Here is a 23,862-nt window from a genome sequence, read left to right as displayed (position 1 = left end):
TCTCCCCCACCACCCAATAACGCAAGTCAATGCAGCAAAAGGGAATGAAAAAAGTCTGCAAAACCCCATAGGGCAGCCTTTCCCAACCAGTGTGCCTCCAGATGTTGTTGGACCACAACTCCCATCAGCCTCAGCAAGCATTGCCAATGGTCAGGAAGATGGGAGTTGTGGTCCAACAACATCTGGAAGCACACTGGTTGGGAAAGGCTGCCAAAGGGGTTACATTGTCCTTCACAACAAACATTTCTCTCTGCTCCCCTGCCCCAGTTTGTTTGGGTTCTGTGGGCCCATATCTTTGGCTCTATAGGAAGAGGAGGCAGAAGGGGCATCCCAAACACTTTGCGGCCAGGGGCAAAGGACAAGGTGGTGGGGGTCTCCACAGACAAGACTGGCAGTTAAATTTTACTTCAACACTAGCAACAGGAAAGTGCGTTCCAGCACACTTGAAGATAGCAGGCTTGTCATGGGGACACAGGCCAAGGCATGTGGCACACATAGAGCTCTGTTCTTCAACCGCAGGATATTGCCAGGGGGCTCAGGAGAAGCAGTTAGGGGACTGCCCTGCTGCCCTCTAGCATTTGCTGCCTGAGGCGATTACCTCATTCTGCTTACTGGTTGGACTGGCACTGGGAGGCAGGCAGCACAGTAGTTTGGGTTATGTTTATTCTACCTGTTGATCCCGGACGGGAAAAGTGTCCCTTTAAAAGTGAATTCTGTATACGCTCAGGGATACTATGCCTCTTGGCTTGAGGGAAAGGCATGATTAGCTGTTCCACCTTGGGTAGCAAAAGGCCTTGGGGTGGCCCTGCTGCCACTATAATTTAAAGGTAAACCAGTTCCAAAACTACGCCAGGTATTGGTGAGGAGGGTGAGAGCATGTGTTGCTCATCATGAGAATTATCCAACAGTCTTAGAGCTAATTCTTACAACCCACAGATGAGGTGGGAAACCTGTATCTCGATTGTAACAATTGATTGAGCTTTCACAAGGGAATGCTCCTCCACATTCCTAAACCTACATCCCTAAACCTAGGAAACCAGCAAGGACACCAGGGAGAAGGTTAGCTGAAGCTGTTCTCCCTGATATGCTAATTATCTATATGGAATAGGGAGGCGCAAATCTGTCCGTTTTTGTTTCTCCCAGTTTATAATTTTTCAAATTTATTTATTTAAAATATTTCTATCCCGCCCTTCTACCCTACAGCTTACAATAAAATCAAGCACGTACATAATAAAATTATACACAATAAAAATCACAAAAACATTAAAATCAATTAAAATACATAAAATGCAATTAAAATACATAAAATAATGTATATACATACACACACACATATATGCATATAGAGAGAGTGGTACTACTGAGGTAAAAATTAACATAGAAGGCATAAAATCAGTGTCAGGCTCTACCTTCAGTCCCTCCCAAAGGCTCTCCAGAACAAGATCATTTTCAGAAATCTCCAGAAAACCATCAGGGAGGGAGCAGGCTTCTTCAGGTAGGGTATTCCAAAGCTTGGGGGCCACAGCTGAAAAGGCTCTCTCCTGCGTGCCTATCAGTCTCGTGTCTTTCACTCCAGGCACGCAGAGGAGACCCAAGGCGGAGGAACTTAAATCCCGGGCAGGTATATATGAGCATAAGCAGTCCCTCAGGTACATTGCTCCAAGACCATTTAGGGCTTTAAAGGTCAGAACCAGCACTATGAATTGGGCCTGGAAACAAATTGGGAGCCAGTGGAGTCCATAAAGCACAGGGCTCATAGGCTCCCTGCGCCGTGCTCCAGTTAATGTTCTGGCTGCTGCATTTTGAACCAACTATAATTTCTGAACTGTTTTCAAAGGCAGCCTCACATAGAGTGCTTTACAGTAATCAACCCTTGATGTCACCAATGCATGTGTCACTGTGGCCAAGTCAACTGCTTCCAGGAACGGACGCAGATGGTAGACCGGTTTGAGTTGGCCAAAAGCACTCCTGGCTACCGCAGCCACCTGATATTCAAGCAGCAGGGCAGGATCCAGGAGGACTCCCAAACCGCGGACCTGCTCCTTCAAGGCGAGTGCAACCAACCAACCAACCAATCAATCAATCAGCCCCATCCAGAATAGGTTACAACCCTATCCCTGGTGCAGTTTTCCCCTTGACCAGCAACACTTCCGTCTTGTCTGGATTAAGTTTCAGTTTGTTAGCCCACATCCAGCCCTTCACAGCCTCCAGGCACCGGTTTAGGATGAGCACTCCCTCCTTGCAATCAGGTGCTAGGGAGAGATAGAGTTGAGTGTCATCAGCATATTGATGACATTGTACTCCAAATCTCCAGATGACCTCTCCCAGCGGTTTCATATAAATATTAAAGAGCATGGGAGACAGAATTGAACCCTGTGGTACCCGGTAGACCAATGGCCAGGGGGATGAGCAATTGTTTCCCAGCACCACTTTCTGGGTCCTGTCCATCAGGTAGGACTGGAGCCACTGTAAAACAGCATCTCCCAATCCCATCCCAGCTAGACGGCCCAGAAGGCAGAGCTTGGAAAAATTACTTTTTTAAAACTACAATTCCCATCAGCCCCAGCCAGCATGGCCACTGGATTGGGCTGATGGGAGTTGTAGTTCAAAAAATTAACTTTTCCAAGCTCTGCCAGAAAGATACCATTGTCAATCGTATCGAAGGCTGCTGAGAGGTCCATCAGCACCAACAGGGATGCCAGGCACACACACTCAAAGGTGGAGGTGTTAGGGACAGGGTACCTGACAGGAGAGATAGATTCCCTGCAGACAATTGCGACCCCACCTCCCCGTCCCCTGGATCTAGGATGCTGGAGTGCCACAAAACCTGGTGGGCAGAGCTGGGAGAGACCTACTCCGCCTTGGTCATTTAGCCAGGTTTCGGTAATACAGGCAAGGTCAGCGCATTCATCCAGGATTAAATCCTGAATTAAAGTGGTTTTATTAGCCACTGACCTTGCATTCATCAGCAGAACAGTAAGATCCAGGGAGTTCCCAGCATAGCTACCAGGGTCCCAAAAGTTGGAAGGGGGACCAGAAGGGATGCAAGCACAAAGATGTCTTGTATTCCTTCCTCTCTAACGGCCAGGCTGCCTCCCACCACTATTATGTCTGCTGCTCAGTATAACCTCAACGGCAGGCCCCCAACTACTCCTACCCTGACACATATTGAAAGGAGCCTGATGCTGATTTTTTTTTTAAAAAAGTTAAACGAATGACTGGGTTTTGGCCCAGTCTATCTGAAGCAGCGCCTCCAGCATCGTCAGGGATGCCGCTCAACACGATCAGCCTCAGAAGACCTTCTCTCGAGCCCACCGGTAAGAACAGCGAGACTGGTGAGGACTAGAGAGAGGGCTTTCTCAATAGTGGCCCCCACCCTATGGAACTCTCTCCCAAATGACCTGCGTCATGCCCCTTCTGTGATGACCTTCCGCCAGACTTTGAAGACCTGGCTCTTCAGGAAAGCTTTTAAGATGGGTTAGGCTTTTATTGTTATGTTTTAAATTTTTAATCCTTAATGTACTGTTTTTATCTTGTACGTCGCCCAGAGTGGCTGGTCAACCAGCCAGATGGGCAACTAATAAATAAATAAATAAAATAAAACCCTCTTATGCAGTTCCCAATAAAACCAAATTCCCACCTCCCCTCTCTCTCCTACCCCCAGCAATTTATGTAACTTCACTTACTGTCTTAGTAAACCTCTCAACAGCACTTCCGTGTCAGTTCTTATAGACAAAAGAGAGTTCCACAACTGACTGCTCTGCTCTGGGCATGGCAGTTGTTCTCTCCCTCATTAGCCCCAACTAGCTTCAGCTGGCACCCAAGGCCTCGCAGGGAGTCGCAGTTGACACCTGAGGAAGCCTGCCGATGGAGTTGTGCAGGAGGCCACAGCAGCAAGGGGTAGGTCCTCAGAGCCTGGAAAAGTTACTTTTTTGAACTACAACTCCCATCAGCCCCAGCTAGCATGGCCACTGGATTGGGCTGGTGGGAGTTGTAGTTCAAAAAAGTAACTTTTCCAAGCTCTGAGGGTTTCGCTCACCTTCCTCCTCCCTTCTCTCACCCTTCAAATCTTAGTTGTTCTCCACATTTCCCCATCAGTATGCAATTTTGTAAAAACAGGTCTTATGAAAATTCATCAGCATTTTAGTGCAAATTTCTCTTAATATATACATGTTTGTATGCAATCTGCCAACCATACACATTTTTACAAGGCATTTTTTGGCCTCATATAACACGTGCCTGTATGTTATTTTCACAAATATATGCATTTTTATGCACACTTTAATCTAGCATATGCATTTTTCTACACACTACTCGGCTGGAGAGCTGCAAGGCAAAATTTGGAGAACTGTGAATTTCAAAGCATGGCTATGTTTCGATTCCTATATTGTGTTTAGGGTTGCCAGGTTCCTGGCCTGGGACTGATCCTGTATCTTTAGGAGAAGAAAAGGTCAGCCAAGTGCAGGTGTTCTTGCAACTCTGTAATGGGAAAAACCACACGGTGGAATTCTCCCTTCTCCCTGCACAACTTTAAAGATACAGAAGACCTCTTGGAAGCTGGCCCTGGCAACCAAGAGGTCTTCTGTATCTTTAAAAGTTGTGCAGGGGGGAGGGAGAATTCCAGCTTGTGTTTTTTCCCATTACAGAGTTGCAAGAACACCTGCACTTAGCTGACTTTCTCTTTATTTATTTTATTTTATTACATTTTTAGACCGCCCTATAGCAATAAGCTCCCAGGGCGGTGTACAGCATAATAAAACAGATTAAAATACAAGCGGATGCAAATACAATACAGTACACAATAAAACATAATTAAAAATTTCCAAATTTAGATTCAATTTTAAAATTTTTAAAAAAATTTTAAATGCCTGGGCAAATAGGTAGGTCTTTACCTGGCGCCGGAAAGATAACAGAGAAGGCGCGAGGCGTATCTCGTCAGGGAGGGCGTTCCATAGTTCGGGGGCCACCACCAAGAAGGCCCTAGCTCTAGTTGTCATTCTCCGTGCCTCCTTATGCGTTGGGACACGGAGAAGGGCCTTCGACGTCGAGCGCAGCGACCGGGTAGGTACATAGCGGGAGAGGCGTTCTGCCAGGTATTGCGGTCCGATGCCGTTAAGGGCTATATAGGTAAGAACCAACACTTTGAATCTGGCCCGGAAACATATTGGTAGCCAGTGCAGCTGGGCCAGAAGAGGTGTTATATGATCAAATTTTTTAGTCCCAGTAAGGACTCTGGCCGCAGCATTCTGCACCAGCTGAAGTTTCCGAACCGTCTTCAGAGGTAACCCTACGTAGAGTGCATTACAGTAGTCCAATCTGGAGGTTACCAGAGCATGGATAACTGTGGCGAGGTTCTCCCTCTCCAGATAGGGTCGTAGCTGGGCTACCAGCCGAAGCTGGTAGAACGCATTCCGTGCCACCGAGGCTACTTGAGCCTCCAGTGACAGGAGCGGATCTAATAAGACCCCCAAACTACGGACTTGCTCCTTTAGGGGGAGTGTAACCCCATCTAGGGCAGGTCGGACATCATCCATCTGGGCAGAGAGCCCCCCCACCAACAGCATCTCAGTCTTGTCAGGATTGAGTCTCAGTTTGTTAGCTCTCATCCAGTCCATTATCGCGGCCAGGCAGCAGTTTAGTACATTAACAGCCTCACCTGAAGATGAAAAGGAGAAGTAGAGCTGCGTATCATTAGCATATTGCTGGAAACGCACTCCAAATCTCCTAATGACCTCACCCAGCGGCTTCATATAGATATTAAAGAGCATGGGGGACAGAACTAAACCCTGTGGGACCCCATATTGGAGTATCCAGGGGTTTGAGTAATGCTCCCCAAGCACCAACTTCTGGAGACGATTCTCAAGGTAGGAGCACAGCCACTGCCAAGCAGTGCCTCCAACTCCTAAGTCCGCAAGACGTCCCAGAAGGATACCATGGTCGATGGTATCAAAAGCCGCTGAGAGATCAAGGAGAACCAACAGAGTTACACTCCCTCTGTCTTTCTCCCGACAGAGGTCATCATACAGGGCGACCAAGGCTGTTTCTGTACCAAACCCCGGCCGAAAGCCCGATTGACATCTTCTCCTAAAGATACAGGATCAGTCTCAGGCCAAGAACCTGGCAACCCTAATTGTGTTGGAAAGCACAAATTAGGTAGGTTTGCCTTTAAATGCAAGGTGAATCAAATTTCTCTGCCATCCCCAATATGGATGGTATTGTTTTTGTATGGACTAGCAATTTGTCATGTGTGCCCCACCTGTATTATGAATGAGTACATAGAATCATAGAATAGTAGAGTTCGAAGGGGCCTATAAGGCCATCAAGTCCAACTCCCTGCACAATGCAGGAATCCAAATCAAAGCATTCCTGACAGATGGCTGTCCAGCTGCCTCTTGAATGCCTCCAGTGTCGGAGAGCCCACTACCTCTCTAGGTCATTGGTTCCATTGTCGTATGGCTCTAACAGTTAGGAAGTTTTTCCTGATGTCCAGTCGAAATCTGGCTTCCTGTAACTTGAGCCCATTATTCTGTGTCCTGCACTCTGGGATGATTGAGAAGAGATCCTGGCCCTCCTCTGTGTGACAACCTTTCATGTACTTGAATATCTCCCCTCAGTCTTCTCTTCTCCAGGCTAAACATGCCCAGTTCTTTCAGTCTCTCCTCATAGGGCTTGGTTTCCAGTCCCCTGCTCATCCTTGGTGCCCTCCTCTGAACCTGTTCCAGTTTGTCTGCATCCTTCTTGAAGTGCAGAGACATTTAAGACCTCCTTTGCTGTTTGTGCAACCAAGGTCTTTATCATACCAAACTGTTTATCACAGCAGCAGCGGTTACTTTGCTAGGCCTGAGGGCTAGTTTTAGCTTTCCAGGGTATAGCTTGAACCACTTAAAAAAAATAAACTGTGCAAAAACTGGATTGATAAGACATCATATGGCTGAACATTAAATAATAATTTTTAAAAGCATGTGTACTACAGGCAGTACCAGTTTTACATTTTGTCCCCCAGTCTCTGAGGAGCTATAATCTACACATAGTGTCAAATTTGTTTCTATTCTGAGGCATTGTTCTGCCAAAGGTCCTAAATACTGGAAATTTTTTAATCTACATTTGTGTTATAAGGATAGGCAAGCAATTCAATTCAGTTCACATTTAAAGCCGAATTTATCAAATTCGCACTTTACAAAACAATAGGAGAACAGAAACACAGCCATCCTTATATTACATTAGGATAAATTGCTTGCAAAAATGTGTACATTTATCAAAACTGCATACAAAAATGCATTTATTAGGAGTAATTCGCACGAAATTGCTGAAGAATTTTCATGAGGATTTAAACAAAAAATTCACAAATTGCTACAGAAATGTGGAGAATCCAATTTAAGATTAGACAAATTAGAAACAGAGAGAACTGAAACTGACAGATCATTCCAAGTATTTCATTCGTTTAAGAATGTACCTATAGCCAACAGATATTTCTATCAAACTTTAAAAAGTAGGGAAATTGGGCAGCTATAGTGAATGCACCAGGGGAGCAGGAGATCTGACCTCCTCTCTGAGATATTGGACTGCCCTGCAAATTTGTCAAAATGCAAACACAATTTGGGTTGGTCTTTCACAGTCCAATCCACTTCCTGTGTAGCTTGAAAGAATTTGGTAACATGAAGTTCACTGGGTGACCTTGGGCCAGTCACTGCCTCTCAGCCTCATGAAAACCCTACTCATAGGGTCGCCATAAGTCGGAATCGACTTGAAGGCAGTACATTTACATTTAGAAGATGGGACTTTTTGGGATAAGGAAAGTGACAGGGAAATGCACTGGAATGTGTGGAAAAACACTTGCTTGACTCAATGATATCTAACCTCCCGGCAAACAAATCATGACAAATGCTCAGTAAATAGGTCCTCTGGAAGCACCCCCAGATGCTTTGGCTGCTGTGTTATCTGATATTATTTTGTAATCTGTTTTTTTTGTATGCTGCTCTTATCTCCTTAGGGAGGAAGAGCAGGACATAAATTTTGAAATAAATAAAAATTTAACATGCTCTGCTCACAATACTGCTTCCCCCAAGAGCTCTCTAAATCCAGGGTAAGACATGACTGTGCAGGAGAAACTGAACAGGGATCCTTAGCTACATTACGTTAGTTACACAGTGTATAATCCCCTTGAATCTACTCACAGTTTGTGCAATTTACAATTTAAAAAAAAAATCCTCATGAGAATTCTTTAGCATTTTAGTGTGAATTTCTCCTAATAAACACATTTTTATGTACACATTTATTGGACACATTTTTGCAAGCAAATATAACATAATGCATTTTCATAAGTTATTTTCACTAGTATATTTTGATGCACACTATATGCATTTTGTAAACATGGGTTTACATGTAAACATGTATCACTGAACACTAAAGTCAGGATCATTCAGTCCATGGTATTTCCGATCTCTATGTATGGATGTGAAAGTTGGACAGTGAAAAAAGCTGATAAGAGAAAAATCAACACATTTGAAATGTGGTGTTGGAGAAGAGCTTTGCAGATACCATGGACTGCAAAAAAGACAAAGAATTGGGTGTTAGACCAAATTAAACCAGAACTATCACTAGAAGCTAAAATGATGAAACTGAGGTGATCGTACTTTGGACACATAACGAGAGGACCTGATTCACTAGAAAATATAATAATGCTTGGAAAAACAGCAGGGAGTAGAAAAAGAGGAAGGCCAAACAAGACTCCATAAAGGAAGCCACAGACCTGAACTTACAAGATCTGAACAGGGTGGTTCATGACAGATGCTCTTGGAGGTCACTGATTCATAGGGTCGCCATAAGTCGTAGTCGACTTGAAGGCACATAACAACAACAAAAACATGGGCTGGTTGGAGCAGTGTGCTGCAAAATTCAGATGAGTGCAAACTTTGAAGGATGGCTGTGTTCTGGTTCTATAGTATTGTTTCAGAAAGTCCAAATTTGATAGATTCAGCTTTCAATGCAAACTGAAATGCAAATTCCTCCCCAGTCCCTAGCTGCCGCTCTTTGTCATCATTCCACTGCCACCTGCTTGCTGGCCAGGCACAGTCAATGAGCAAGCAGGCAGTGGCCTCTCCTGACTCCCTTTTCACCATCAGAATGTTGTCTAGGCCAGAATGAGAAGTGGGTGAACAACAGGAGGAACAGTCTCAGAGGGGTCTTGTCAGTGGGCCCATTGCTGGGTTGTGGGTTCTCCGCAGATGCTCAACCTGTGTGTGTGTGTATAAAATGAGAAACCCTTGCATACATACCTGATCTTTGGTCCTGCTCTCTCGATCGCGGATGTGGGTTGTAACAATTCGCTCCATTTCCTCCCTCAGGTGTGGGTATTGGCTGAGCTGCACAGAAAGAGAAGGGGGAAAGAACATGTGCATGTGGGGAAATTGGAGGTGGAAAGAGGGTGCCACCACCCTTCAGACCTCATCAGAAGTGTTGGTAGCTTGGGATGGGATAGAGGACATATAGAAAAGGAAAGTTGCAGAGAGATTTTCCAAGTTCAAGCCAAGATACGAGGTTCTGTCTTCTTTACGTTAGTCACCATTTTGGTCTGGTTTGATATTCTGAGGCAGCTCTGAGGGAACTAAATCTTCCCCCAGAAGAAAACATCCAGACCTCTTAGGAGAACAAACATCTGTCAATGCCTTGTCTGAGAATTTTGTTTTTTTAATCTTGCCTCAGTCTAGATCCAAATTCATCTTATTTGAGGGATGTTTGAAATCCTAGTTGTGAGGCCCGGTTTCATCCTACTACAGGGGTAGCCAAAATAGTGCCCTCCACCTCCCAACAGCCCCAGCCAGGAGGACTGATCAGAGATGCAGTCCAGCATCATCTGAAGGGAACCACTTTGGCTGCCCCTGTCCTACTACATACAGCACATGGTGGATTCTCTGAAGAAACTCAGTGTGAAGACACAAAGCCATTAAGAAGAGGCATCCTATGCGTTACCCTATCTCAGAAAACTACAAGTAGTGGCTGATACAACCCATTGGGCCATCCAGTTAATTCCTAATTTAATGATACCAGGACCTCAGATTACCTTATTGACCTGGGATTTTTTACACCTGTCTTCCTTAACATGGCACTCACCAGAACTGTGTTGGCTGGGCTTGATGGGAACTTGTAGCGCAAAACATCTGGACAGCAACAGGTTGGGGAAGGGTGCTTTTCACCCTAATTTTAGAGGTAGGAAGAAGAAAAACTAGTTGTGATTATTAGAGGGTTGCCAGGTTCAGGGCATGAGACTGATCCTGTATCTTTAGGAGAAGAGAAAGTCAGCCAAGTGCAGGTGTTCTTGCAACACTATAATGGGAAAAACCACAAGGTGGAATTCTCCCTTCCCCCTGCACAGCTTGTAAAGATACAGAAGACCTCTTGGTTGCTGGGCCTGGCCTCTAAGAGGTCTTCTGTATCTTTAAAAGTTGTGCAGGGGGAAGAGAGAATTCCACCTTGTGGTTTTTCCCATTACAGTGTTGCAAGAACACCTGCACGTGGCTGACTTTCTCTTCTCCTAAAGATACAGGATCAGTCTCAGGCCCTGAACCTAGCAACCCTAGATTATTAGTGGTAAGGTACAGGCGTTCTGTATAGGCTAGGGATACTCTCCCCTTTATCATTCCTAACCCTTGGCACTGAAAATAGTTTTTGTGTAGGGTTTTTTGGGTAAAGAACCCTAAAGAGCTCCATCTCATATTAAGAGTGGAAAACAGCATCTAAATTGCTTAAAATTAAGAGAACTACTATTGCTGGGGAAGATAGCGGTGGCGGAGACGTTTTAGTATATTTACTAAATATACAGATTTTGAAACTGAGACTGACTGGTTGTTTTAAGTGTTTTATGCATTTTGGGATTTCTAAATTTGAATTGAACCCCATCCTGAGATCTTATGATGAAGGAGGGGGCTAGAAATGTGGAGGATTCTGTCAGTTTGTGGCACGGAAAGATACAAGGATTTGTGGATTAAAGGAGGATTCTCCATAGAGTGCTTCTAAAGTGGGTTGTTTTAGCACTCCCCAGCAATTATTACTTTTTGTGTCTCTCTGTGTATATGCATCATCCTGTGCCAAACCAGTGGATGTAACATAGTCATGGGTGTAGGGAGGCAAAATGCAGCTGAGTATACCAAATAGCAAAGTGTTTCTCTTTCTAAATTTGTGCTTTTTTTTAACTTTAAGCATTATTGTGCAATTATTTTAATGCTTTTTATTATTTTCATTTATTTATTTTATTATTATTCAAGATCAAAGGCCCTCCTCCGGATGCCTACTCCAAGGGAAGCTGGGAGGCTGGCAACAAGGGAGAGGGCCTTCTCAGTGGTGGCCCCCAAATTATGGAATTATCTCTTTGACGAGGTGTGCCTGGCGCCAACACTGTTATCTTTTTCGGCGCCAGGTCAAGACTTTCCTCTTCTCCCAGGCATTTTAGCACGTGTTTTTAAATTGTTTTTATATTGTTTTGAATTTTAAAATTGTGTTTGAAATTGTTTTTAAAATATGTTTTTTAAATTGTGTATTTGTTTTTAATGTTTTTGATTGCTGTAAACCACCCAGAGAGCTTCGGCTATGGGGCGGTATACAAGTGCAATAAATAAATAAATAAATATTTTAATGCTTTTTTAGTAGGCAAAAAAAATCATTTTAACACGAATTCAGAGATCAATCAGTAATAACAAAAAAGGTGTTAAGATAGCACCAGGGATGGAAGGGTCTGTCATTTTAGGTTCTTGCAATTTCTCATTTTTCCAATCTTAAATTTAGTTCTCTGAGTTTCTGCAGCAATTTCTGGTTCAAAAAACCTCATGAAAATGCTTCAGCATTTTAGTGTACTTTCTCTAAATAAACACATTTTTGTCTGCAGTTTTGACTAATGTACACATTTTTGCAAACAATTTTTCCTAATATAATGCATATGTATGTTATTTTCAGTAATATATTTATTTGCATACACATTTTTCCTAATGTATGCGTTTTTGTAAACTGGAGAGCTGCATTGCAAAATTCAGATACGTGAAATTTTTGAAGGAAGGCTGTGTTTCAGTTCTCATATTGTTTCAGAAAGTGCAAATTTGATAAATTCGGCTTTAAATGTGAACTGAATCGAATCCTCCCCATCCCTAAATGACACTGACTGGAAAGATAATAATGAAGGTATGCCTTAGTGAAGAGCTGGGCAATAAGACCCGAAACACCATTGCACATGTCAAAACTTTGCCTGATTAAAAAAACAGAAGAGTAACGTTAAGGTGATCTACAACTGCCGAGGTCGCTTTGCTGTTCTGTTCTTTTAAAAAAAAGCTGGATTGTCTGAGTTCTCAAAAGAAAAGAGCAGCATGAAGAAAATAATGATTTGATGACATCTTATAGATGCACCATACAATGTGAGTGAACAATGACAATTTCAGAGTAAATATCTAGTGTAGAAGCACCAAGAGTTTCATTATGATTAATAACTGCTGTATTTTGGCACATGTATTCAGCCAATGTAAGTTTTAAACTGCAAAAGTCTTAAAAGAAATATATGCAGAAACATACAGTGTCTCTTTGGCTGAAATTAAAATATCGGATTTGTCTTCTTGACTTCTGTGTAGTTGAAATTAGAGTAGCAATTAAAGGCTCTTATCCGATGCTAGTCCTCCCCAGAGTAGCCCACTGAGATTAATAAACATGAGTAACATAGGTCCATGTTATTGGGTCTATTCTGAGTAAACATTAATTGGCTCCAAGCCATAGATCAGAGTATTTTAGGGTAGCCTGATGCATGACAAACTGCTTGACAAAACTATTTGTAAGGTGGACAGTATAAGAGGGTCTCATTTGTCTGTCTTGAAGTATCTGGGTGTTATTTACAAGTTGCATTACTGCCTTCTATCAGGCAATATAATTCAATTGTTTTTATATTGTTTTAAATTTAAAATTGTGTTTTAAATTGTTTTTAAAATATGTGTTTTAAATTGTGTATTTGTTTTAACGTTTCCGATTGCTGTAAACCGCCCAGAGAGCTTCGGCTATGGGGCGGTATACAAGCGCAATAAAAAAATAAAAAAATAAATGCATTGGAGAGGTTCAGATGACATTGTTAAGCAATCAACATTTTGCTTCTAGTGGGACAGAATTTATGTGCTGAACACATTACTTGCTTAAATTGAAACTGACAGGCAGGGTTATTTATTTATTACATTTTTATCCCAGCGTTCCTCGAAGGAACTCAAGGAGGTGTACACGTTACTCTTCCTCGACATTTTATCCTTACAACACAACCCTGTGAGGTAGATAAGGCTGAGAAATGGTGACTGGCAAAGATCACCCAGCAAGCATCCTGGTCTCTGAGGTCCTAATCCAACACTCTACCCTCTGCAACACACTGGCTTCACTGCTTTATAATTAAACACGGAACGGTTACAGTCCTGTGCACACTTACCTGGAAGTAAGCCCCACTAAAAGTAATGAATGACTTCTGAGAAAATGTGCATAGGAAGCTCTAAAGCAGCCAGATTAGGACTGCACAAGTTAGTTTCTTAAAAACAACTTATATAAGGTATAATTTTCCATTGTGAGCCTTGTGACTGAAGCCATTTTGAAGGGAAACCACAATGTTAACGTTTGGCATTAACAAGATTGAAATGTTACAGTTTTTTCTCTCAGATTTTAGCTGCCTGCTGTTTTAGTCCAGGGGTGGGCAACTGCTGGCCCTCCATATGTTATTGAAGTACATACAACTCCCACCATCTCTAACCATTGGCCACACTTGCTGGGCTGCTGGGAATAGGACCATGGGTTGCCCAACCTTGCTTTACTCAGAGAGAAAACCACCTTTCCTTCTTGCTGGTGGAGACAGTAGGAACTGTGCCAGAAATAAACAGGAAATTGGAAAATCTTTCTCAGCTTTTTTTGTTGAAACAAATAATAATAATAATAACCACTTTAGTGACACAGAACAAACTACTCCAAGCTATGAAAGGTTCTCAGTTTATTCAAAACCTTGATCATTTGACAAAACTTACACACAAAATAGGAGGGAAGAAAAATCGTCATAGTCATGTCCACCAGAGCTCATGCAGGGACACACCATGCCTGCTGCATGCACAGGGAAAGCACTGCTGGGCAAAGAGCAAGTCGCTGGCACTACTGAACATCACACCCACAAGGGATCATGCATCAGGATGCAAAGGGAGAGGGTGGGAAGGCAGTAGCACAAGTAAGCACCCAGAAATGCCATGGTTCTGAATAGGAGAGCGGGCGAAGCCTAAGAAAGGTTTGCTGGTTTGGAAATAGGTTTGCAAATTCAGGAGGACTTTCAATATTTGCCGTGACCATATGTCCCTGGCCTGGACTTTTGATCACGTCCTTTCTTCCATGATATGACAACCGCAACTGCAGACGCCCCCAACTTCAGAACTTGGTACCATGCCATGGAACTGGCTGTATGACAAAGACCGGGCTACTTGAGATCACTTCTCTAAATAGTCTCTTTGCCACTGCATCTTTCTCTACTGTTCTGATGGCTGCCTCACTCCAGTCCTAGCTGCCATGTGTAAAAAGGAACACTGCAGGTATGCAAGCATAGTGATACTGGGGGAGGGGGGAGAAACACACACACATTTTGTGTGTTTCACATGAGTGATCTAAGCTGGGCTAATTCTGTCTCATTTGCACATCATCTGTGATGTTAAATGCTGATGCAACCTGCTGAAACCATTTATCGTAAGCCTGACCCTGCAGTTAGTAATTATTATTTTGCAAGCAGAAGGTTGTCTGCTACCAGTTCCTCTGGCTGTATCTTTAATAGCAGCCTAACTCACACAGAAAATAAGCAGGTGAAAAGGGCCAACACATGCTTTGCATGCTAAAGGTTCCAAGTTCAGTCCCTGGCACTCTTCAGGTAGGGCTAGGCTAGGGTCAGACTAGGGATGGGTGAATCTGTCAATTTCAGTTAAGAGTCTTGTCATACGTAAAGGAGCCTTCCAGGCCTAAGGGAGAAGTCATTTGTTTTAATGAACGTCCGCCTCTTTCCCTTAGAACTAACCCTTTCGCTCTCTCTTCAGCCCCAGTTCAGTCGCTCATCTTCTCATATGGCTTATTCAGCTATACACACCCACACACCCTATCCACTCCACACTCACACAAAGACACTCAGAAAACAGACGGATTCATTTCCTCTGCAGTTAGTAACTATTAGTAATGATCTTTCCAGGATGGACTAGGACGCGGTTGTGTAATACGTGGCTGTGTTTGCTTGTGACCGAAATCAAAGTCACTCTCCAGGGATGAGACAGAATATTCAGAACAGAAAATTCACTACCTGAACCATGAAGGTCTAGCACACACACACAAGAACGCACACTACCTAACATGTAGGCCTAGAGACACCTAGCTTAGCATTTCTCTTAGAACTCCATCAGAAACTGCTAGCATAAAAGCTCGAGTTTATGTTAGTCTAAAAGGCAGCGTACACTTGCAGCTAAGGAATGTCTTGGGTTCACTGCTGATTCAGAGGGAAGGCTGCCATCTACCGAAACAGCAATACCAACTGTCCTAACGGATTTTCCTTCCCACCCAATCCTGGTCTAGGAGGGCTGGGGCCTTCTGGGCTCTGGAATTTTGGCTTTAGACACACATCTGCTGAAGTCCCTAAACAAACATCACTGTCTTTAATGTGACAGTGTGGGCCAAAAGGGGCTGATCAGACTCCTCTGCAAGCAAATATGAGGAAAAAGTGGAACGTTGCCTTACTCAGCGAGAGAAAGGAAGCCACAAGGAAGGGGGGTGTCTGCAGGGCAAGAATTCAGGTGCTAAAGGAAAGGGGGGAGGGTTAAAGTGTCTCTTGAAAAGAGGTGCAGGAACTAGAAAAATGAATCTTGATTGCCTAGGCTAGGAGCTCTCTTCTCCCAAGCTGAGCATTTTTTACTTCTTACTCTGGGGCAGCCTTTCCCAACCAGTGTGCCTCCAGATGTTGTTGGACCACAACTCCCATCAGCCTCAGCCAGCATTGCCAATGGTCAGGAAAGATGGGAATTGTGGTCCAACAACATCTGGAGGCACACTGGTTGGGAAAGGCTGCTCTGGGGGCTAAACTAGAGGTCGCATCTTTGACACCAATGGGGGATTTTCTCCCAATGCAAAATAACTAACATTAAAATTCAACAGCCACTTAGAAGAGGGCTTTTCCTCAGGAGTACAGCATGGGAAGAAAGGGTTACTTCTTCCTTTCCTGCCTGCTACAACTCCAATATTCATCAGCCCCCAAGTGGATGCTGTTTGCATTTTAAAAAAAACCATGCATGTTAAAGATGCACTTCGCGTTGCCTCTAGTGTAGCGTCAATACCTTCACAATGGACTCTGTGCAAGCCTCTCCATGTCTATTCAGAAGGAAGTCCCACTGAATTCATTGGGGCTTACTCCCAGGTAACAGTATACAACTGCAGACTCAAACTGGTTTTGCATTTCCCGTTGTGCCTGCAATTCCTATGTAATGCTAGATTGGGTAGAATGTCCACATTTGATGGTAAACTGGCTATCTTCTGCTTTTTATCCCACATTAACAAAAGTCAACTGCTCACACAAATGAGGCTCAAAGGTTCTTTGAGTTCTGTGGGCATGTACACCCTTGAACCTTCCTTTACTACTTTTCTCTCAAACCTAGGAATATCCCTGTATGTTTGTCAGATCCAGTCCTGGAATACAGAAGAGAAACCGTGAGTGGTTTTAAACACTTGCAACTTTACCTTTAATGGACTTATCTGAGTGGGGAAAGTGAAGTGTTAGGAGTCTGATCTAGTTTTAATCAATGAATGCATCAACTAATGGGCAAGCCTGCCTCTTTAAAGAGGTGTGTGGCGCCCCCTGATGGAATCCATAGGTCCAGAGAAACAGCACTGATCTGAGAAACTTGGGTGTGAGATGGCATCATTTGGAAGAGATTTGGGATGCCAATCCCAATTTTTTAAAAAAGTCTCTACAATCCATTCTATTAACTTGCTTCCTTGTTTTCAAAAGTTTGGATTTCCAGATGGGGAAAAACAAATAAAACAGGTTTTCAACATGCAAATCAGGGAAAGTTAGAAATAGGGAAATTTGCAGCAAGATTTTATTCTGAAACAAAGGGAGAGTATGAGGAGAAGGGATTCACTAACAACAGTCACCCTTTTTATCTGGTTGACGTTCGAATTCCTATCTTAAGAAATTTAAGCCAATTGGCTCCGAGTGATGATGGCTGTGTACTTTTTCTTAATAGACACACCACTGCATCACAAGATCACCATTCATTATTCTGGGGACCTCTTTCTCAAAAAGAGCTTGAGAACAGCACTACCATCATCACCACCTTAAAACTTCAAAGAGCGGGATGGTTAATTCAGTTTATGATATCATCAGTAAATGAAGGCATTACTAGACAGCTAAGAAACGGATGGACGCTTGTGTCATGGTAAGCGTTACGGCAGTGACTGGGCAGCTGCAGTTTGCAATCACAAATGCCACTTGGGGCATTCTTGATTATGCAAAGGGCTTATTCACAGACCCTTCTTTCATATACTTGACAATGAGGTTGGATCAGGTGCATGTTGGGGGACAGCTGTTGTCTCTTTTATTGGAAACAGCAGAGCATAGACCTACTATGATAATTGCTCCAGAGCAGAGATAGCCAAAGAGGTTGCTGGACTCCAACTCCCATCAACCCCAGCCAGCATGGCCAACAGTCAGGGATGATGGGAGCTGCAATCCAGCAACATCTGGAGGACACCAGGTTGGCTATCCCTGCTGCAGTCATTGGGCAGATGCAGAACAATGAGACTGTACCCACCTGTAATCCAGGGGCATGCCAGCCATTATATAAAGTCAACTACCTCATCGCCACTTGTAAATCCTCATTATTGATATCTTATTGTTATGCCATCCATTTATTTCATTTTATTTTATAATAAGGAAAATAACTTAACATACAAGATAACCTTATTGTTATTTTAATTGTGTTTCTGTGATTTTTAATGACAAGATTTATTTAGTCTTATATAAAGCACATTCAGGTTCCTTGGTGACAAAAAAAGTACATAAACACATTAAACAATAATAAGTAATTGTTTTAAAGTTCTCAGCACCCCTTATCTACTCACAGAGAATCCCCAGCTCAACTCTTAACCCTAGTGCCCAGGCCATCCATCTCTTAGGCTCCATCTGCACTATCGTCCCCCCAAAAATTCACGGGAACTGTAGTTTGCTAAGGGTGCCGAGAGTTGTTAAGAGACTCCTGTTCCCCTCCCAGAGCTACAGTTCTGAGTGGTTTAACAGCCAATCCCTCTTCCCAGGGAACTCTGGGAATTGTAGCTTTGGGACAAGTAACTCTGTCAGTACCCTTAACAAACTATAGTTCCCAGGATTCCTTGGAGAAAGCCATGACTGTTTAAAGTGACATGATACTGCTTTCAATGTTTACTGCAGATGGGACCTTAGTTGTGTCAATTTTTGATCAATTTTTCAGTGGATTTATTTTGACTAATATTGGATACTACTCTTTGGTCATAAAATAAAGATGCTGTTTTATTTTATTAAAATATTACATCATGCATCCCAGACTGCTTGTATTAGGGTTGCCAGGTTCAATCCCTGAGACTGATCCTGTATCGTCAGGAGAAGAGAGAGTCAGCCAAGTGCAGCTGTTCTTGCAACACTGTAATGGGAACAACCACAAGGTGGAATTCTCCCTCTCCCCTGCACAACTTTTAAAGATACAAAAGACCTCTTGGTTGCCAGGCCCAGCCTCCAAGAGGTCTTTTGTATCTCTAAAGGTTGTGGAGGGGGGAGGGAGAATTCCACCATGTGGTTTGTCCCATTACAGGGTTGCAAGAACACCTGCACTTAGCTGACTCTCTCTTCTCCTAAAGATGCAGGATCAGTCTCAGGGATTGAACCTGGCAACCCTAGCTTGTATCCAGATACTCCCACCTCCATCTCAGCCTCAAAGTAAACCTTAGGTTCCCTTACTACACAGAGCTACAGTTCTCAGAGTGGTTTACTCATCAATCCCTCTTCCCAGGAAAGTCTAAAATGGTAGCTCTTTGAGGAGTGACTCTGTCAGCACCCTTAACAAACTACAGTTCCCAAGATTCTTTCGGGGAAGCCATGACTATTTAAAGTGGTATGATACTGTTTTAAATGTATATAAAGTGCAAATGGGGCCTTACAGACAACCCCTGAGCCAAATGCTGACACTTATCCCCAATTTTCTTCTCTTCGCTTGGGATTCCTGCACCCCAATTTCAATGCTTGAGGGAAAACGGCACGTGGGGATGTCTGTGGGGATGTCTGTGCAATGCATATACGCAAAGTGGCATTTTGGATATAGTTCCCTCTCTTCGGGGGATGTACGTGTTCAGTTCAGTTTTGTTTACCTTGTTGCTACACTTTCTGATGGTGGACGTGAGCTCACTCACTACCATGTCCACACACTTCAGACACGGCTCTTTCAGTTTCTGCACCTGCTTTTTCACTATGGCTTCAAAAGCGAGGTCAGGCGTGAAGAGGCCCGTTCTGCGTGGCAAAAGGAGCAGGGGGAGGAGAAAGCAACAAGGAAGAAAACAGTGCAAAGCAGACAGAGCAGGAGGAGGGAGAGGAAGATCAGACAGAGGGGAGGGGGGCAGAGAGGTAGAAAGTGAAAAGAGAGAAGAGAAAAACACAAGGCAAAAATGAGAAGTGAGATTTTGGTTCGCTCCACAGGCCAAGGGTAGCCAACCTGGTGCCCTTCAGAGGTCAGTGGACTCCCAGCTCCCATCATCCCTGATTGTTGGCCATGCTGGCTGGGGCTGATGGGAGTTGGGAGTCCAACAACATCTGGAGGGCACCAGGTTGGCTATCTCTGCCCCTGGCAAATCTAACCCAGGTGTGCATCTCTAAAGCGCCCCTAGTGCTGCCAAGCATCAGGTGAATTCTACAGAATGAAGAAAGGATGGGATGCCAAACCGCAAGGCAGGGTGTGATCAGTGAAATGGACAGACAGATGGATGCAGGGATCTCTTCTTCCCCTGCTTCTTGACAGACAACGCTGGCTGAAAGGATGAAGCCATCACCTCGCTGGTGAGTGTGTCACTGGGGTTCCAGTTCATTTCCCTTCCACCCTCAGGATTGCTTCCTATGTCAGCTACTAAAAGACCTTGTTGGGTTGTAAACTTCCCTGGCCACTGGCTGTGCAGGCTGGGGCTGGTGGGGATCAGAGTCTGACGACATTTGAGGGGCCAGGGGTTCCCTATCCATGACCTAAAGACTCCCTTCTGCAGGTTTGCCATCCATGCCTTCGCTTTTCTCTGATGGACACAAGTGACAATTTCACGTTGTATATTGTCACAAAGTTGCGTGTGTATACTATGCTAGATTATTTTTTTTTAAAAAAATATTTAATAAAGCTGTATTCGGCAACCTATATAATATTCCGCAACCCGCATAAATCAGGGGCTGGTTGCTTCCACCTGCATGCTCCACCTTGCTGCCTTATGAGCTTTCATAAGGCAGCAGCCACCAAAACTATCAGAGGATTTCTGACCTTCTGAGCCTCAATGTAAAAGGGGGAGGGGTTGCTAATGTGATCAGCTTTTGGGTAAGGACCGCAGGACACTGCTAGAGCATCTGCTTTGCATGTAGAAGACCACAGGTTCAATCCCCAGCATCTCCAGGTAGGGCTGGGAAAGATTCCTTGTCTAAAACTCTGGAGAGCTGCTGCCAGTCAGTGTCAACAATACTGAGCTAGATGGACCAATGCACAGTACAGCTTCCTTTCTTCCTTTGAGATATTGTTATTTGACTTACTGGTAAGCTGTATACTTACTGAAAGTTTTCGTTTATTTTAAATGAATTATTTCTTGACTTGTTTGTGTCATGTTGTGCTGATACTAATTTTATCATCACATCTATTGTACTATTGTGTATTTTTACTATTTGTTTTCTATGAACTGGATGAAAGCTAATAAACTGAAGCTCAATCTGGGTAAGACAGAGGCACTGTTAGTGGGCGCTTCCTCAGACCAGATGGGTGGGCCACCCTGGAGCCTATTCACGCACGGTTTATGGAGAGCTGGATCAATATGAGGAGGTTGGGGATGAGGCATTCTTGCCCTGTCCCAACACACTGACTGCCCTGCGTTCTGATCAACTGAACAGGGCAAGCGTCCTTGGACCAGCTTCACTCGCCAGTAGGGGCAGGAAGACCTGCCCATTGCAGTTCTCTCAGCTGCGCCTTCTTCCAATCTTAAATTCAGTTCTCTACATATCTGCAGCAAAAGGTCTGAAGGCACATCCTGCCAAATCTAAGCAGGGTCAGGTCTGCTCAGTGACTGGATGGGAGACCACCTGGGAGCCATATGTAAGCCGCCTTGGATTTCTATCATGAAAAGAAAGCTGGGGTATAAATGTAATAAATAAATAAATTTGCAACTAAAAATAAAAATCCTCATGACCATTCTCCAGCAATTTAGTTCAAATTTCTCCTAATGAACGCATTCTTCTAGGCAGTTTTGACTAATGCACACATTTCTGCAAGCCCTCTCTTGTCATGTAATGCATTTTTGCATGTTGTTTTCACACTTGTGTTCATTTTTGAATGCACCCTTGCCCCTGACATATGCATTTTTGCAAACTTTTTTTGGTTGGCGAACTGCATGGCAAAGTTCAAATATGTGCAAATTTTGCAGAACGGCTGTGTGTCTGTTCTCATGTTATTTCAGAAAGGGTGAATTTGAAAGATTTGGCATGAAATGTGAAAGGAATCAAAATTTTCACCTGTCTCTACTTGCCAGCCAGGGGTTCTCCAGATGTTTTGGAGAACTCCCTTCAACCCCAGCTAGCACAGCCATGTTGACCAGGGCTGATGGGAATTGTTCTCCAAAACACCTGGAGGATGTCAGGTTAAGGGAGGCTGCTTAAGGCCGTGCTGACTGTTGGGGTTTGGGGAAGGGATTGTGCAGATGACCACTTATATGATTCACAATCACAATACAAGCACCATTTGATTACTTGACACTTGTGGCTGAAAAGGTACCCTGCCACAATAAAAAAGCCGGGTCTCTGAAGTGGTGTGAGGTGATCAGAGCTTGGAAAAGTTACTTTTTTGAACTACAACTCCCATCAGCCCCAGCCAGCATGGCCACTGGATTGGGCTGATGGGAATTGTAGTTCAAAAAAGTAAATTTTGCAAGCTCTGGAGGTGATATGAAAGCTCTGCCTCTGGTACCTGACTTGTGATGGCGATCTCACACAAGCAAGCCCTCGTTTATCCTTTCCTTCACGTATGCTATGTAGCACGCGTAGCCATGGTGTCCTCCAATATTCAGGGATGATGGGAGTTGCCATACAAGCATAAGTGAATAATGTCAATGGTTATGACCTCAACACATAAACTAGGGGGTGAAAATTTCACAGGAAAAAAAATGCTGCCAGCATTTGTATGGCAAATGCAGATTTGCAACAGGATTTAGCCTAAGGACATATTCCTGGAGAAATATTTTACAAGAATTTGACGCAATAGGGGGTTTAAGAAAACGGCCAGCCCTGCATAGTCTCCACTTTCAGCTGAGGAAGTACAAAACAAAATGCAATCCAAACAGCTGGAACATCTGGAGTACTTTATGCTTATTAGGCAGCTAACTAAGGACTGGATAACCAAACAAATGGAATATTTGGAGTATCTTATTTATGTCTATGTAGCAGCTTATCACTGATTATTCTTTCAAGTTTTTGTTATTTTCTGCTCTTATATTGGGGGCCTTCCTCTATGTTTGGTAACCCTCTGTGAGTCACTGCATCTCTGTAAAAACCCTATGCACCCTGGGGTCAAGAAAGGTTTGCCAGCCCTTTGCTCTTTGCCATCCTACCCCCTTTCCCACTATGGCTTTCCTGGCCCTATATAAACTTCCCTGATTGTTCATAGACAAAGGTACAATGAAGCGCCCACAGTTTATACTCTGCTCCATTCCTAACTCTTGCTTCTTCCTTCTTTGCTGCAAACCTTCTACTGGTTCCTTGTTTCTGCATGTCCTCTTACTTGCTTCTTCCTGCACCTGCCACTTCAGTTATGGGTGCATTTTAAAGCAAGTTGCCTAGAAGTTTTGATAAATCTCGGCGGCATCTGAAGTTAAAATGGTCTCCCTTTCCAGCACAGGAACCTGCAAACGTTCAGTTCAGCAACTCTGCTTTTTTGTGTGAATTAAAACTTTCGCATTCAGGCTTGTACACATGCCTACGCACACACATAAATACACACACTCATGGACTGCCATCCATCAGATTAACTTTGCTTCTACAGGCCTGATTTCTGGCTTGTTTTGCCAATGTGTAATTTGCTTGAATGTCTGAACCCAGCCCAGCAGACTAGCTGTGATTTGCTTTTGTTTTTTGGCAACAAACTATGATATGCAGCCATGGTTTGTTGTTGTCTGATGAACTGTGGCTTGCTGTACCTATGGTTTGGTGTTATGTCTAAACCCAATAGTCTTACTTAACTATGATTTGTTTGGCCATCCCATCCTAGACAGTCACCAAGCTACAGAGCCATGAGGCAGGAGCACCTGGAAAACAAACTAACCCTTGGAGAAGCAAGTCATCTGTAAGATGACTCCTTGCTTCTTGAACAAACCATGGTTAAAACCAAACCATGGCTTAAGTGTTATGCGCAAATGGTACTAATTTCTATGTATCTGCATTCTTTCTTACTTTTCCATTCTTCAAAATAAGTAAAGGTGTCCCCGCACTTGTAGTGCGAGTCGTTTCCAACTCTTAGGGTGACGTCTTGCGACATTTAGTAGACAGACCTTATATATGGGGTGGGATTGCCAGTTCCTTCCCCGGCCTTTCTTTACCCCCCA

At 43.7% G+C, this 23,862-nt stretch overlaps 1 protein-coding gene across 7 annotated transcripts in view; it reads right to left on the bottom strand.

The window, feature by feature from the left end:
* Positions 1 to 23,862, bottom strand: part of DNM1 (dynamin 1) — a 207,770-nt gene that overhangs the window by 111,553 nt on the left and 72,355 nt on the right. For all 7 annotated transcript variants that reach the window (XM_061604034.1, XM_061604032.1, XM_061604033.1 and 4 more), the window contains exon 11: positions 9,276 to 9,362. In XM_061604034.1, coding sequence (XP_061460018.1) covers positions 9,276 to 9,362 — 87 coding nt within the window. The remainder of the gene's footprint in view (positions 1 to 9,275; positions 9,363 to 23,862) is intronic.

This window comes from Rhineura floridana, chromosome 20 (assembly GCF_030035675.1).
Source record: "Rhineura floridana isolate rRhiFlo1 chromosome 20, rRhiFlo1.hap2, whole genome shotgun sequence".
In the NCBI taxonomy this organism is placed as follows: domain Eukaryota; kingdom Metazoa; phylum Chordata; class Lepidosauria; order Squamata; family Rhineuridae; genus Rhineura; species Rhineura floridana.
Note: the sequence above shows the minus strand (reverse complement) of the source record. Positions and strands in the feature narration are given on the sequence as shown.